Source organism: Ursus arctos, unplaced genomic scaffold, assembly GCF_023065955.2.
Source record: "Ursus arctos isolate Adak ecotype North America unplaced genomic scaffold, UrsArc2.0 scaffold_3, whole genome shotgun sequence".
Taxonomy (NCBI): Eukaryota; Metazoa; Chordata; class Mammalia; order Carnivora; family Ursidae; genus Ursus; species Ursus arctos.
The window spans coordinates 80,704,330-80,721,129 of NW_026622985.1; the positions used below are offsets into that span (position 1 = coordinate 80,704,330).

The following is a 16,800-nucleotide window of genomic DNA, read 5'->3' on the forward strand; positions in this document are numbered from 1 at the left end:
ACTACAGTAACCCCCCCACTAGACTCACAGTCGGCAAACAAAACAGCTTTTTTTTTTTTTTTTTTTTAGTGTGGCTCTCTAGTCTTTTCACATGTATATTTCCTGTATATGGTATTTTCTTGACAGTCACTTATAAAATAAAATATTATAGCTTTGAATTTTTGGACTAAACGCTGCCTAACTTAAGTCCTATAAAAAAAAAACTTTTTGTCTTATGTGTTAAATTTTTTCTCCTTATTCCCTTTAATAAAGATGCAACTGAGTAGTTTAACGGAATAACAACCGCTCTCCCATGACAGCTTCAATAACTTTTGAAATAGTACTTAGATTTTGACATGTTCTTATATTTAACATGTTTAATTGATATTTTCTTCTAAAATATCACAGCAAACATATTTAACATACATCAAAAGCAGTTAAGAGAAACTTGCTTTCCTTTGGACATAAGACCTTTATAAAACAGGAACAACTTTTTGAAAAACGGAATTTACAAATGATTAAAAATGGGCTGCATATCCAGGCCCAACAGGCAGTTACTCAGAAGATACTGGTCTTAGCCGTTTTCAGGTTTACATAATGTGACAGAAATATCTCTATCTATAGTCTCTAATAATATGTCAAACCAGAAAACAAATGCAACTGCTAGCTTTAGAGATACTGTAAACAGACACAGAAGAAAACAGAGTCAAGCAAAACCTACAAACTTAGTCACTTCTTACTCTCCAGATATTCGGAACATATCTAAAAATTTTAAACAGATATTATATGATCTTAGAGAACTCTTAAAATAATACAACATCATGGAATAGTCAGATTGAGTTATTAAAACCAAAGCAGCCATTTCTTGTTGTCTTCAGCCTTTTAACCTAAGACCCAAATAGTTTAACTCTATCAGTTAACATTTAATCCAAGAGTTGACTTTTTTAAATGCCAATACTGTTAAACCTCTTTCAATAATACTTAAAAATACACGTAGACTAATACATTACTGAGATTAAATATGGGCCATGGGCTGACCTGTAGAACAGCGGCTAGGTATAGAGATAAAAAAAGCTGAATTAGCAATTGCCTTGTTTCTTTTCAAGTACTTACACCAAATAATGCAACTGAAAAAACAATTTTTGGGAAAAATTAGGTGGATGATTCTTATTTGTAGGTTACAATGAAAAAGGACTCAAATTTCTTAATGAAGGGGAAATTGCACTGTTTTGGGTCAACAAATATCTGAAGGGTTGCGGTTTTATAGGCAACTGAAACATCTGAAAGGTAATAAAAAAGTAAAAGTAATGTCTCTTGGTGTAGAAGATTTAGGACGTACTTTTACAAGGAAGTTTCGTAATAGCTAATTTTTCGTTAAATCTAAAGAGTCTGTAACGCACACATATGTATCTTATTTCAAAATCGGCAGTGACTCAGAGATGCTTAGATTCAACTTCTGGTTCAATCAAATAAAAGTCCAAATGTCTGGAGTTAAATGACCCACTACTCGCCAAAAATCCACAAAACATTCACACCGGACAGACCAAGATTAACTCGCCTATAAAAAGAAAAAAAAAAAAGGTTTTAGTGGAATTGATTGCCAAGCATTTAAGGTCTTTTTTCAAATAACGAAAACAAGAGCCTTGACAAGGAACACAATATTTAATCAATGACATTTAATGCTATTCTGTAATGAGTTATGGTACATATGGTTTCTCAGGTGAACCCTAGTAATAGTAATTGCTTTCTTAACTGTGCTTAAAACCCAAATTTAGAACAAATGGATTTATGGGGTGTGGAAAATTAATTTTTCGGTTGATCTCTACAACTATTACACCAGATAGAGTTAACTGAATAATTTTAGCAAGTAAGATTAAAGTAAAAGTATCAATTAAAATTTTAAAATAAAGGATACAGAGATGCTAGGCCTCTTAGAGAATGTTACCTATTCAACTTGAATTAGGGATTTACTAATTATTATGGATGCTTTAGTGAATTTGTATATGGGGATTACTGATTTAGCTTAAACTAAACCCTACTGTATATATAACAAAAAGAAAAATCTACTTCTACTCCACAGAGTACCATAGCACATTCAAAGTATAAAGGGAAGAGAGGGCTATAAGCTAAATTACTCATCTAACAAACTAAGAAATAAACCTCCAATGTCTCAAACTGAAGAATCAAGAGAGCTACATGCCTCTATTACGTGGAACCACGAGAGTAGTATTTGAAGAAAAGGCTAAATGAGTTTCAGGAGGTCGCCTTCAGTGGGCTTGGGGAACACAGGGAACTGCTCATTTCTGTCAGGAACTTCTAGCATTACAGAACTTTTAAAATTATGAGTAGTTGTTAATTTTGATTAAAAAAATTTTAAAATATATATACGACAAAAATGCCCTTCAAAAGAAGGTAATTTCTATATTAACTGGTTTTCCCATTTCTTTGAGGAACTTCTTCACCAAAACTGTAAATGATAGGGGCACCCGGCTGGCTCAGTCAGTGGAGCGTGTGACTCTTGATCTCAGGGTTGTGAGTTTGAGCCCCACGCTGGGCGTAGAGATTGATTAAAAAAAAATCTTAAAAAAAAAACCTGTGCAAATGATAAATCTCAATTTGATAGAAAGGAATGTTTTGATTTTGGCTTGTTTGTATGTAAGGCTAAGCATCTTTTCATGTTTATTAGTCAGTTAAGCAACACTTCTGTGAAAGTCTTTTCTGTCTACGACCATTTTCGGTTTTTCTTTTCTAATGAATTTATTTTATTATTTTTAAAAAATATTTTATTCATTCGAGACAGCGAGAGCACAAGCAGGGGGAGCGGCAGAGGGATAGAGAGAAGCAGGCTCCCTGTTGAGCAGGGAGCCCAATGTGGGGCTCAATCCCAGGACCCAAGCATCCCACATAAAATGATTCTTAACAGAAACATGAAAAAAGAAAAGTATATGTGAGTGTATAGGGTGAAAAAAATGGATTGTAATCCTATGCCTCCTAACATATTTTAATAATAAACTTACATTTTTTTAAAAAAGATTTTATTTATTTGACAGAGAGAGAGGCAGCGAGAGAGGGAACACAAGCAGGGGGAGTGGGAGAGGGAGAAGCAGGCTTCCCGCTGAGCGGCTTGATCCCAGAATGCTGGGATCATGACCTGAGCTGAAGGCAGACACTCAACCATCTGAGCCACCCAAGCGCTCCTCTAATGAATTTATATATGCTCTTTATATATGATGGATATCAGCCTGGATTTGCTATATGTGTTCCAACCATAATATTTTGTCTCCGTTTGTCATTCAGCTTTAAGCTTTATTTATGGTTTTTTGCTAACAGAACACTAAAATTACTGTGCAGTCAATTCTGTCTAGATTTTTTTTTTCCCTTTTGGAAGTAAAACATTCATCTCATTCCAGTAACTGCAAAAATATCTGGCATTGAATTGATAATGTATTTGGATCAATCTGTTTTATGGGCATGATTCCAAATGGACTATATTTGAGCTACTTGCTTATTTCCTTTAAGTTATAGGATAGTAGTTTTTACTCATTTGATTGTTTTAGAATGTATTAAAAAGGTTGATCAATCATATTTAAAAAGTTAATTTCAAAGCTTCTTTTCCCTTGGTTAAGAGAAGACCCTCAAATAAATAAAACACGTATTAGTTTTAGTCTAAAGTGTTTCTTTCCCACTGTAAGTTGCTCATTAAGAGAAGGTAAGCACTTCAAGAATTTTATCAGTTCTTTTTGGCCTCTGGTAAGTTATTACCCCACTAAGGTTTTTGTTTTTGTTTTTTAAGATTTATTGGTCTGAGAGAGACTAAGAAAGAGAGAGAGCAGGGGGAGGGGCAGAGGGAACCTTCAAGCAGACTCCCTGCTGACCATGCAGCCCGATCCCACATCCCCGAGATCGTGAACTGAGCAGAAACCAAGAGTCGGATGCTCAACTGACTGAGACACCCAGCACCCTCCCTAATAAGTACTTTTAGTTTATTTCATTTTAATTAAGTTCTACACCCAACGTGGGGCTTGAACTCACGACCCTGAGATGAGAAGTCATACACGGGACGCCTGGGTGGCTCAGTTGGTTAAGTGCCTGCTTTCGGCTCAGGTCAAGATCCCAGGGTCCTGGGATCAAGTCCTGCATCAGGCTCCTTGCTCAGCAGGGAGTCTGCTTCTCCCTCTGCCTGCTGTTCCCCCTGCTTGTGCTCCTTTCTCTATCTCTGACAAGTAAGTAAATAAAATCTTAAAAAAAAAAAAAAAAAGGGTCACACGCTCTACTGACTGAGCCAGCCTGGTGCCCCCATAATTTAAATTTTCTAACAAACACCTTAAAAATTTTATAAAAAGGAAAAAGAAATAGGTGAAATTAATCTTAGTAATATATTTCATTTAACCCAATATATCCAATGTATTAATTCAACATGTAGTCAATGTACAACATTATTAAAGAGATCTTTCACTTTTTTTTTTTTTTTGGTCTTCAAATTCTAGTCTATATTTTACACGTACAACACATCTCAATTCAGATTCGTCATGTTTCAAATGCTCAGTGCCACATGTGGCTGGTGGCTGGTCTACGAGACAATGCAGTTCTAGAACATGCCTAAAACAGGACAGCTAAGCAAAAGTGAAAACAGGCGTGCATATCAGAACCGGAGTGGACCCTAGATGTTTTCCACTCCACGCCTTTCCCTTCACATTTTCTTAACCTCAGGGTTTTAGACTCTCAGACCCTGCATTATCAGATTACCCCAGCTTTACCTGCAGTCCTGTTCCTTCAAAATTTTATGATACACTAAAATTTCAAATCACCAAAATGACCATACAATTCTGAATTTATTGTTAATAGCATGTGAGCTTCATTACTACATATTTAGAATAACAAAGTAAACAATTTCAACTGCTCATTTTTCCATCCCAGTTAACAATAATATGGAACAGGTACTGACTCAGTCTCTCTGAAATATAAAACATTTTGCAGAAGGCTTTGTGTCTGATATGGGATGGCTTTTGTTTTGTTTTTAAATTTTAAAGTGGCCGGAGCCTGATACAGATCTCGGAGTTGCTCCTCTGAGGGACACAACTGTAAAGCCAATGATGTGGTCCAACGGCCTTTTCTCCAATAGGGAAATGCAGGTCGGTGAGGAAGGAAGGGACTTGCCCAAGAGAGAAGAATGGGTTAGTGACGGGGCTGGGCTTACACCAGAAGCCCGATCTCTTGTTCAGTCCACAGTCTTTTCAGTATACGATGCTGCCTTCGGCAGAATCTTAACACAGGAAGAAAAACAGTAAATAAATTAAGTACTTGTGTTTTTAAAACATCAATACTTACCCAAGCATTCCTGACTCTTTGGTCTTTATGATGTAGAGGAACATTAACAATGTATGAAACATATTATTTCGGCCCTGGAATCAAGACAAAAAGACAGCAGGATTTAAACAAAGCCAAACAAAAAATTATGCAAACCAAACAAAAAGATAAGTGCAGATCCTATCAATTCACATTCTACTAACTCAGAATTCCGTGCAATTCAGACTTTCATTTGCATGGATTTGGACAGAAACTTCAATAGCCCAAACTATTAACACTTACAAAGTTGAAATGTTAAACTTGAAAAAAAGGAAATTAATATTCTCTCCTAGGAATTTGATGGAGAAGACAATTTATGATTACAGTCAACGTAAAACTTCTTAGTAAAGAAACTGGTAACTACAGTAAGTGCAAAGGTCATCAGCAGAACTGATGTTTGCAGTCAAGAGTAAAATACCTGAACAGAAACGTAAACTGGTACAATAATCTTTTGTAGAAAGTAGTTTGATAATGTATTTTAAAAGCCTTGAAAATATTCTGTAACCTGGAATTCCACTTTTGGACTTTAAACTAACGAAATTACCCAAAATGCAGACAGCTATATCCATAAAGATGAATACTCAGCAGTGTTCATGATAATGAAGAATTAGAACATCCAAAACGTCCAACGGTAGGGGGATGATTGAATAAATTAAGTTATAATCCTATGATGAACTTTTTTTACAGCCATTAAAAAGTGTTTCTATGGAAGCTTTTTAATGGAACGGAAAATTATGGCTTTTTAAGGTAATTAAATTAAGAAGTTAATTTTTTAAAAGGAAATAAAATTATATAAATATGATTTCAACCCATAAAGTGGCACAGAGAAAGACCAAAATGAAATTTACCAAAGGCAATACACCAAAAATTTCACAACACCTGCCTTTAAGTAATGGAATAATGACTGATCTTTCTTCTTTTTCTTTATCCTTTCCCAAATTAAGCATATATTACTTTTAGAGTTAAAAAAAACCCCGGGATATTCAAGAAACACATTTTCCCTAATTTAAAACATTTACCTAATCCATAAACAAGAGACTCTAATTTAAAAAATATTATCAAAGCAAGTCATCCGTGACACACTGTAATAGCAATTTCTACATTTAGAAGTACCTTTGGAAGGTTGTAGACATGACGCTGGTAGATTAGCTCATAATGGGGAGGGTTGATAGCACTCTGATAAATGCAAAAAACATTCTCATTTGTCACATCTGTAAAGAAAATATGCTACATTAAAAAAACAAGCCAACCTCTCTATATATCTCATGTGAAAATCTCAACTCATTCTTTTAGGAAGTTTCTACCTGGTTTATTTGGTGTCTGAACAAAGTGCTGCGAAGTAAATGTTTTTCCGTCAGGGTACTTAGGGTGCGGAGGTAATCTGGAATCGAGGTAGGTGCAAAATACGTGCATGATGATCTGAAGATGAGGAAACAATTTTTCAAAATCAGCATTAAATCTATCATGGCTTTAGTCTTTGCTTATAATGACTCCAATTTTTAAATTTTTCCCTAAAGAGAGAACTAGCAAAAATGCTTTCAAATGATTACATTTATAAGATGAAATCCGTAAAATGAAAAGAGAAAAGACATTCTCCCAGTTTTCTGTTAAGTGGATCACTCATACCCATATAGTTAACAGAAAACCGAGATAAAAATACACATACAGGGGCGCCTGGGTGGCGCAGTTGTTAAGCGTCTGCCTTCAGCTTAGGGCGTGATCCCAGCGTTCTGGGATCGAGACCCACATCAGGCTCCTCTGCTGGGAGCCTGCTTCTTCCTCTCCCACTCCCCCTGCTTGTGTTCCCTCTCTCGCTGGCTGTCTCTATCTCTGTCGAATAAATAAATAAAATCTTAAAAAAAAAAATACACATACATTCTCAATTTCAGTATCAGCATTTGAAGCTTCATTTTTACATATAACAGTCATTATGAAAACAATAAAGAACATGATTCTGAAAAACTCTTAAATGCTCAAAAACATTATACTCTTTGATCTCATCAATCTTAATTCTAGGAATCTTTTTTAATTTTTTTATTTAGAGAGTGTGAGTGCGGGGAGCTGGGGCGGGGGGAGGAGAGGGAGAGAGAGCATTTTAAGCAGGCTCCACTCCCAGAATCTTACGGCTGATCTCACAACCCTGAAGAGGTCATCACCTGAGCTGAAAGGAGTTAGAGGCTTAACCGACTGAGCCACCCAGGCTTCCCTAAGAATCTTTCTTAAAGCCATAATCCCAAATAAGAAAAAATAAGCATCATGATATTCCTTGCAATATTATTTAAAATAGAAACTAAATAATTCTCAAACTTCCAGCTCCAATATAGGAGAACAGATAATTGACAGTGTGTAATAATGAAAAAATACTTAAACATTGCAAAAATGAAAAAAATACAAAATTTTACATGGAGGATGATTACAACTATGACAAAACATTAAAAAACAGTGCATCTAAGTAAAGGGAAAAAAAGAAAGAAAATACACCAAAATAACAGTGGTTAAGATGCTGGTACAATTTAAAGTTTTTATCTCTACCTTGGTTTCTAAATTCTTTCTAATACTTATTTTTATAATGGAAAAATAAAAGCACATAAATCCAGTAACATGGAAAAATGTTAAACTGAAAAAAAAAAGTAGAGACTTACGGCAGAATCAGTGGGCAGGTCTGTATCCCATTTGCGTCCTTTGAAGTCTCCACCTCTATTCCATCGAAATGAACTCATACAGCCTCCCTGAGAAAGTTCTGGAGCAACAAAGATGAAATTTAAAAAGCCAAAAATAAATAAATAAATAAATAAATAAATAAATAAATAAATAAAAATAAAACAACGTAAGGTAATGTGTGAACCTACACTCTATTCTGGTTAGAAAAAAATGGTACGTAACATTCTTTGCACAACTGGGAAATCTATATAGAATACTTTATATGGGGGCGCCTGGGTGGCTCCAGTCATTAAGCGTCTGCCTTCGGCTCAGGGCGTGATCCCGGAGTTCTGGGATCGAGCCCCACATCAGGCTCCTCTGCTGGGAGCCTGCTTCTTCCTCTCCCACTTCCCCTGCTTGTGTTTCCTCTCTCGCTGGCTGTCGCTCTGTCAAATAAATAAATAAAATCTTAAAAAAAAAAAGAGAAGACTTTATATGTACTTTGCATACATGTGCGCACGTGCACACACACACACACACAGTTTTTTGGATATACAAATATCCTGCTATCTATCAGGCGATCTTGCCAAAAACCGCAACCTGAATTTACAGGAAATTCGGAGGACAGAGGATCACGTAAAATTACACCCCATGGGGATGTATTCGGTAAAAATCCATGGCAACTCTATAGGACAAACCACCCAGTTTTTTCAATAAGTAAGTTGCAGAGAAAAAAAAAATAAAGGATGGACAGGAAATCTATAGCTTAAAAGGAACTTAATTTTTTTTTTAAAGATTTTATTTATTTTTTTGAAAGAGAGAGAGCACAAGCAGGGGGAGTGGTGGGCAGAGGGAGAACAGGCTCCCCATGGACTAGGGAGCCCGACATGGGACTCGATCCCAGAACTCTGAGATCATGACCTGTGCAGAAGGCAGACGCTTAACTGACTGAGCCACCCAGGTGCCCCTGAACTTAAATGCTTTATCAATCAGTCATACCATGTGGTTATATTTGAGTCCCAATTCAAATAATACCAGAAAAAGTAATTATACATTTTATGAGATGGTTGGAAATTCAAACATAAGTTACGTATTTCATGATATAAAGAAACTGCCAAAAAATATTAGGTGTGATAATTGTACTGAGGTTATGTTTTTAAAAGGCCTTATCTTTGAGACACATAGAGAGCTATATATAATACAGAAAGGGAGGAGGGAGATGGGGATACGGATAGGGCTTGGGATGCCCAGGGACTGAAGGCTGCAGGGACCAGGGGCTATGTACAAGAGGCTTCAGCATACTCTTGTGTCTAGTTTTATGAATATCTGAATTCTCCTTACAATAAAAAGTTTCTTAAAAGTCATGATAAATGATTACTCCTGAACCCCAGTCCAAACCTAGGGGAGAGAGGGGGCACCGTAATGTTTTCAAATTAAAATAGTGATAAATCTGAAGAGTGAAATACTTTTTTTTTTTTTTTTAAAGATTTTATTTATTTATTCGACAGAGACAGAGACAGCCAGCGAGAGAGGGAACACAAGCAGGGGGAGTGGGAGAGGAAGAAGCAGGGTCCTAGTGGAGGAGCCTGATGTGGGGCTTGATCCCAGAACGCTGGGATCACGCCCTGAGCCGAAGGCAGATGCTTAATCGCTGTGCCACCCAGGCGCCCCTGAAATACTATTTCTAAAACTCGTTTTAGTGATGAGAACATTTTACAGTTTATCCAAATAAAAGGAGGGAAGCATAAAGGGAGAGTGTGGGAATATCAGGGAGGCTAAGTTTCCTGATTCTCACATCAGTCTTCTTAGAAGATCACATTTCTCTCCGAATAATCGGACATAACAGAAATACAAAGAAGCGGGGCACCTGGGTGGCACAGTGGTTGAGCGTCTGCCTTTGGCTCAGGGCGTGATCCCGGCGTTATGGGATCGAGCCCCACATCAGGCTCTTCCGCTATGAGCCTGCTTCTTCCTCTCCCACTCCCCCTGCTTGTGTTCCCTCTCTCGCTGGCTGTCTCTATCTCTGTCGAATAAATAAATAAAATCTTTAAAAAAAAAAAAAAAGAAATACAAAGAAGCAACATATTAAATATGAATTATATGAATTGAAAGAAAGAAGGATCAGCATGGTGACACTATAAAGAATGTCATAGTGGTATCCATTCTTGGTAGTTAAAGAGTAGAAAATGAGTCTGAAATATTTACTTGAGCCCATGTAGCTTGTATTTAAGTTTCCCTAGACAGAATAAAATTAACTAACATATTCAAGGCTAGCTACATCATTTTGACAATTTATTTATTTATTTATTTGACAGAGAGAGAGAGAGAGAGGGAGAGGGAGAGGGAGAGGGAGAGCGCATGCACAAGCAAGGGGAGCAGCAGGCAGAGGAGAGGGAGAGGCAGGCTCCCCGAGGAGCAGGAAGCCCAACGTGGGGCTCGATCCCAGAACCCTGGGATTAGGAACTGAGCCAAAGGCAGATGCTTAACCAACTGAGCCACCGAGGTGCCCGCTTTTGACAATTCTTAAGCATATGAAATATAAAAACCAAAAGTTGGTCAAGTATAAGCCTTAATTGAGCCATAATTAAATATATATTTATAAAATAAAAGATACTTGGTAACGCTTGAAAAAAATTTTTTTCCTTGTTATTTTTTTTGAGAAAGAGTGCGAGTGAGTTGGAGGGGAGGGGCAGCAGAAGAGGGAGAGAGAGAATCTTAAGCAGGCTCCACCACTCATGCAGAGCCCAACGCAGGACTTGATCTCAATGACCGTGAGATCTTGACCTGAGCCGAAACCAAGAGTCACCACTGAGCCACCCAGACACCCATCCTTGTTACTTTTACTTAATAAAATCTCAAAGTAGTGAAATTTTTTCCTCTTCAAATTACTAGTTACCTTTGATCCTTTCAAACAAGTATTCCTGATTTGGTGTAAGGTCTAGATACTGCACAATTGTATTCAAAGTTGGAATGAGAGGAGCTTTGACCAGGGCAGCTTGTTTTAGACTCGTAATACTAGCCTCTGTTAAAAATAAAACACACAGGACAAATTATTCTTCATGTGGGTCTCTAGAAGAACTTAAAATGCTCTTTCCTCAATAGAGGTTGAAGGAATAAATGAAAGCAATTAGTAGTTGAACAATTCGCATTATTTACTTTACTTACAACTTCTTTTTATCATTTCCGGCATGGTGGCCAGATTTATAAACACAGACACCACATGCACACACACACTCCAAAAGCAGCAGCCAAGTCCATTCTGACAAATCTATAAACAGCTAATATATAAAATATTTTTGTGGGGTACATGTAAAAATTTCAAAATCAGGTTAAGTTAAAAGTTGCCTGTTATGTCAGTGATAAGCGGAAACTTTATTTGACAGTGATTTCTCTTATCACGAAAGACAACTATACAAAGAAATTAATAAACCAACAGAAATTTCCAGAATGTCTAACCTTACTTCTCAATGCTGGGAAAAAGGCATTCTTCTATGTGACGTGGTTGCTAGAGTATAAACTGGTATAAGCTTTTAAAGGGTTACGTACGTCAAAAGCCTTAATGTATTTATTCCTACTGAACTAACTCCACTTCTAAGAAATTATCCCTAAAAAATAATTACAAATGTACACAAAAATTTAGATAAAAGGATATTTACTCATAGCATTACTAATAACAGTAAAGGGCAAAAGCCCTACCTTTTAGATAATAAAGATCAGTTAAACACAACATATTACACAAACAAAAAGAAATGCCATCTAGCCACAAAAATAATACTGGAGAATATTTAACAAAATAGAAAAATTGGGGGGTAAAAGTAGGCAACAAAACAGTATAATTTAATTAAAAATATGTACATACATGTACCATATTCCCTCAACTCCTGAATATATTTTAAAAACTTTAATGTTCTTAAACTATGGTGTAACATACAATTGAGAGACATATGTATATGCACTAACATATATACATATATTATATACACTAAAATATATATTGTATATACCAATACTATATATAAGTATGTAGCTATATATATTAATATATATATACTATGAAAACTATATGTATATACATACACACACGTACACACACTTACACAGCTATACAGATATAGTTAGTATTATAACCAAAAATAATAACTGGTTGTGACTTAAAATTGACAGTGATTTATCTCTGGAAGCAGAATTATGGGTAATATTCTTCTACGTGTACTTCTGTCTCTACTTTCCAGCCTTTCTACAATGAACATAATATATACTGCATTTGTACTCACAATCAATGTCGTTCTTTTTAAAAAGCACATCACACTGGTAAAATGTTGTGGAAAATACACATTTTAATAGCTTCCCCCCCCCGTCCCATTTTTATAGCTTTTAAAGAAAGCTCAACGACAACAGGCACAGGTTCAATAACATTACCAAGATCTAGAAAGTAACCATTCTGGACTTTGGAGTCAAAGAGCTCTGGCCTCAAATCTGTTCCGTGACACTGGGCAAGTTACCTAAGCTCTGTGTGTCTTGGCCTTACCCATAAATGGGACACTAACAGCTAGCTTTCAAGGTTAATATGAGAGTACGTAAATTACATATGAAACATTTGGATATTCAATGAATAGACACCTTTGGGATATACAATTCTACTCTTAGTCCAGAGAACAAAGACTGATTAGAAGACACCCAAAATAAGTAGAAATTACTAATGTGCAATCAAAAGCACTTAAGATTTTCAAGGAGAAATTTATTCCCTAGTAAGAGGTGGTTGACTGTGATATTCCTTATTTATTTTGAAATCTAATTACTTAACACTAAATAAGTTATGGTATATATATATTTTAGGCAGATTGTATGGAACCTTAACAGTTTTATTTTTCTGTAGGTAAGAGAGTTGAAAATAGGTGATTTTAAATTAGCATTATTACACATTCTTTATGCTTTGTACAACTTTGGAATTAATACCTGATAAGGGACTTGTATCTAGAATATATAAAGAACACCTCAATGATAAAAAAGACAAATGATTCAACTGAAAAATGGTAAAGGATCTGAAAAGATATTTCTCCTAAGAAGATATATGAAAGGCCAATAAGCACATGAAAAGACGCTCAACATCAGCAGCCATGAGGAAAATGCGAATCAAAACCACAATGAGAAAACTGTTTCACACCCATTAGGACAACTATAATAAAAAGGACAGATAAGTATTGGTGAAAATGTGAGAAACTGAAACCCTCATACACTATTGGTGGGAATGTAAAATGGTGCAGTTGCTTCAGAAAGAGTCTGGCTCTTCCTCAAAAGGTGAAACATGGAGTTACCATATGGCTCAGCCACTCTACTCCTAGAGAAATTAAAACGTATGTCCACACAAACACCTGTATACAACTGTTCACAGCAGCATTATCCATAATAGCCAAAAAGTGAAAACCACCCAAATGTCAATCAACTGATAAATGGGTAAACAAAATGCAATAGATCAATATAATAGGATATTATTTGGCAATAAAAAGAAACAAAGTACTGATAAATGTTACAACATGGATGAACCTTGAAAATATGTTAAGTGAAAGAAGCCAGTCACAAATGACAACAGATTGTATGATTCCATTTATGTGACTATCCAGAACGGGTCTGTCTAAACAGGTAGTTGTCTTGGGCTGGGGAATGGGTGATGGGGGAAACGGGGTATGTGGGGTTTCTTTTCTGGGTGATGAGATACTCTAAAATTGACTGTGGTTGCACAACCCAAACCTCTGAACTGCAGACTTTAAATGGGGGAACTGTAGGTAAGTAAATTCTATTTCATTAAAACTCGTATTAGAAAATATATATAAGTATATAAGAAACATTTAGTTTTGTCTTCACCTCAAGATAACAAAGGAAGTTGTTAAATAGCCCAGTACAGAAAGTAAATTTCTATTTCGCAGATTCACTGACTGTAAATCAAATGTTGGGCTCTATTTTCACATACCTCCTATCTGAAGCTCAGGACAGCCCATTCGTCTCATCTGTGTGCTGACAGACTCGATTTCTTGTACCAGTGGCACTAATATTGTCTCATTGATCCACTAGGAAGAAACGAAGCAAAGATTTTACATGCATAATTCTAAAGCATTTCTCAAATAATTCTTTACTTTTCTTTTTTTTTTAAGATTTTATTTATTTATTTGACAGAGAGAGACAGCCAGCGAGAGAGGGAACACAGGCAGGGGGAGTGGGAGAGGAAGAAGCAGGCTCCCAGCGGAGGAGCCCGACGTGGGACTTGATCCCAGGACTCGGGGATCACGCCCTGAGCCGAAGGCAGACACTTAATAACTGAGCCACCCAGGCGCCCCTCAAATAATTATTTTCATGAAACGCTAAGAATATATTTACTGTCCTCTACGTGAATATCAACAGAGCACAGAGGAGGAGAACAAACTAGCGGCTGCTGCAGTCCCGAGTTACCTAAGCAAGCTAGCAGAGGGTAAGTTAGCGATGTCATATTCTTAAAGCACGTACGCCTGCCTATTGCTGAAGAAAATATAAAAATTTCAGTTATATCTTAAGTTTTTCTTTTTTAAGATTTATTTATTCATTTGACAATGAGATAGCACAAGCGGGAGGGGCAGAAGGAGAGAGAGAGAATCCCAAGCCGACTCTGCGCTGAGCATGGAGCCTGATGTGGAGCGTGATCTCATCACCCTGAGCTCATGACCTGGGCTGGAACCAAGAGTCGGACGCTCAACAGACGGCACCACCCAGGCACCCCGTGTTATGTTTTTCTTAAATTTTAATGATTATTATACTTAGCTAAAAGGGTAATTTCCGACTTACATTTCTACAGTAATTATCACACATTTTTTTATGTCGTGTTTATATTTTGTAATTAATAAGACAGCTTTTCAAACTAACGTAACTGATTAACTCAGAAGGCTTACCCAATTCCCTAGCTATGTGGAAACAGGTCTACTATACATATCAGATCTACTGGTTTACGAAGATTACAATGTTACTTTAGAACTAGAAACCTCAAATGCCATTTTGGATGGCTAATATCAAACTAATTCTGAGATGTGAAAAGATTGTTCAAGGAAACACCCCATTTGAATTGCCTGCGTGTTATGTGTTTTGTGTATGTGTTCATGGCAACTTCAACTACTACTTTCGTTTAACCACAAAAATGGAAGGATGAAAAAGTTTCAGATGAAATAGAAGTCTGCAGTTTTTTTTTTTTTTTTAAAGATTTTATTTATTTATTTGGCAGAAAGAGAGACAGCCAGCGAGAGAGGGAGCACAAGCAGGGGGAGTAGGAGAGGAAGAAGCAGGCTCCCAGCGGAGGAGCCTGATGTGGGGCTCGATCCCAGAACGCCGGGATCACGCCCTGAGCCGAAGGCAGACGCTTAACGACTGAGCCACCCAGGCGCCCCAGAAGTCTACAGTTCCTTATACAAATTTGTGAATTAAGAAATCTTTTATAAAAACACACGGTTTTCTGGTAACCCATTTAGCAAGCACACTGAATATACTGGCAAGATCTGAACTGAATTCCCACGAGGCTATTTACAGACTTTATCCCACTTAGTGTGACTGTTCATAGGCTTTGCTGCAAATATTAATGTGGTTGATTACTGACTGAGTGCTCATCAGACTGCTAGTGGTATTATAAAATATATGGTATATGCATACTGCTTTTTAAAAAAAAATCCTAAGAACTTGAAATTTCAAGCCTGTAAGTAGAAATAAGAGAGTATAGTTCTAGGATATCATTTTACTTATTCATTCTTCCAACATGTAGTCAATGCATTCCACTTGCCAGCCACTCTTGGGCTGCAACCAAATTACCTAAGGGGTTCAGGACTATATTCCCTATGCTGTACCTTTCATCCCCATGAGGGAATTTTTATGTTTAAAAAGCGATCCAGGCTTCTGGTTCAAGAAAATAGGCTGCTATTTTCATCATTCCCTCTCAATACCCTATTAAAATTATAGTAAAAGAATAAAAGAGGAGCGTGAGTGATTTCAACAGATTTCTAGAAGATATAGAGCGATCCATGAGTGCTGAAGGATGGGAGTGGAGGCAGTGGCAGCCTCTGCAGAATCTACGCGGAGCCCTGAGTGGAGAAGGGCCCGTGCGCCCCTCAGAACTTGGGACCTCCGCATCCTTCCCAGAGTGGGAAAGAGGCAGGGCTGAAACAAGGAAACTCACTCACTCTGCATGAGTCAGCCTTCCCAACCTCCAGGCCAAAGATGAGAGGGTTCTTCTCCAAAACAATCGAAGAAATTGAAATATTCTGAAGTAGCTTCTAGTATTTACTACATTCTCTCTCTAACTTAAGGTTCTCTAAGGGTGAGGACCTCATTTGTTTCCCTCGCATTTCCGGACATATAATAGGTTCTGGCAGAAAAGCTCTTGGAGGAAAAAAATGAAAAAAAAATTGAAATATAATAAAACAAAACAAAACAAAACAGGGGTGCCTGAGTGGCTCAGCTGGTTAAGCATCTGCCTTTGGCTCAGGTCATGATCCCAGGGTCCCGGGACTGAGCCCCACATCAGGCTCCTTGCCCAGTGGGGAGCCTGCTTCTCTTTCTCCCCCTTGCTCGTGCTCTCTCTCTCAAATAAATAAATAAAATCTTTTTAAAAAAAATGAAAAAAAAAATAAAATTGAGCTGCTGGGAAAGGGAAGATGATCTTAATAACTAAATATATTATCCCTTAATCCACTCAAAATAAACTGATTGACTAAAATGGAAAGAAAAAAATCTGATGAAAACAGACACCATAAGGTAAATGTCGTGTTTATCCTTATATATGTGCCATCCATATTGTATTTTTAATAATAATAAATTCTGATATTC

The 16,800-nt window shown here is 36.9% G+C and overlaps 1 protein-coding gene across 2 annotated transcripts in view; it reads right to left on the reverse strand.

Moving 5' to 3' along the window:
* Nucleotides 1-341: 341 nt before the first annotated feature.
* The window catches only part of TMEM209 (transmembrane protein 209), a 31,617-nt gene continuing 15,158 nt past the window's right edge, over nt 342-16,800 (reverse strand). For both annotated transcript variants that reach the window (XM_026511112.4, XM_026511118.4), the window contains exons 9-15: nt 13,934-14,030; nt 10,862-10,987; nt 7,968-8,065; nt 6,630-6,744; nt 6,439-6,536; nt 5,308-5,381; nt 342-1,537 (exon numbers count right to left, since the gene is read on the reverse strand). In XM_026511112.4, coding sequence (XP_026366897.1) covers nt 1,483-1,537; nt 5,308-5,381; nt 6,439-6,536; nt 6,630-6,744; nt 7,968-8,065; nt 10,862-10,987; nt 13,934-14,030 — 663 coding nt within the window. In that variant the 3' untranslated portion in view covers nt 342-1,482. The remainder of the gene's footprint in view (nt 1,538-5,307; nt 5,382-6,438; nt 6,537-6,629; nt 6,745-7,967; nt 8,066-10,861; nt 10,988-13,933; nt 14,031-16,800) is intronic.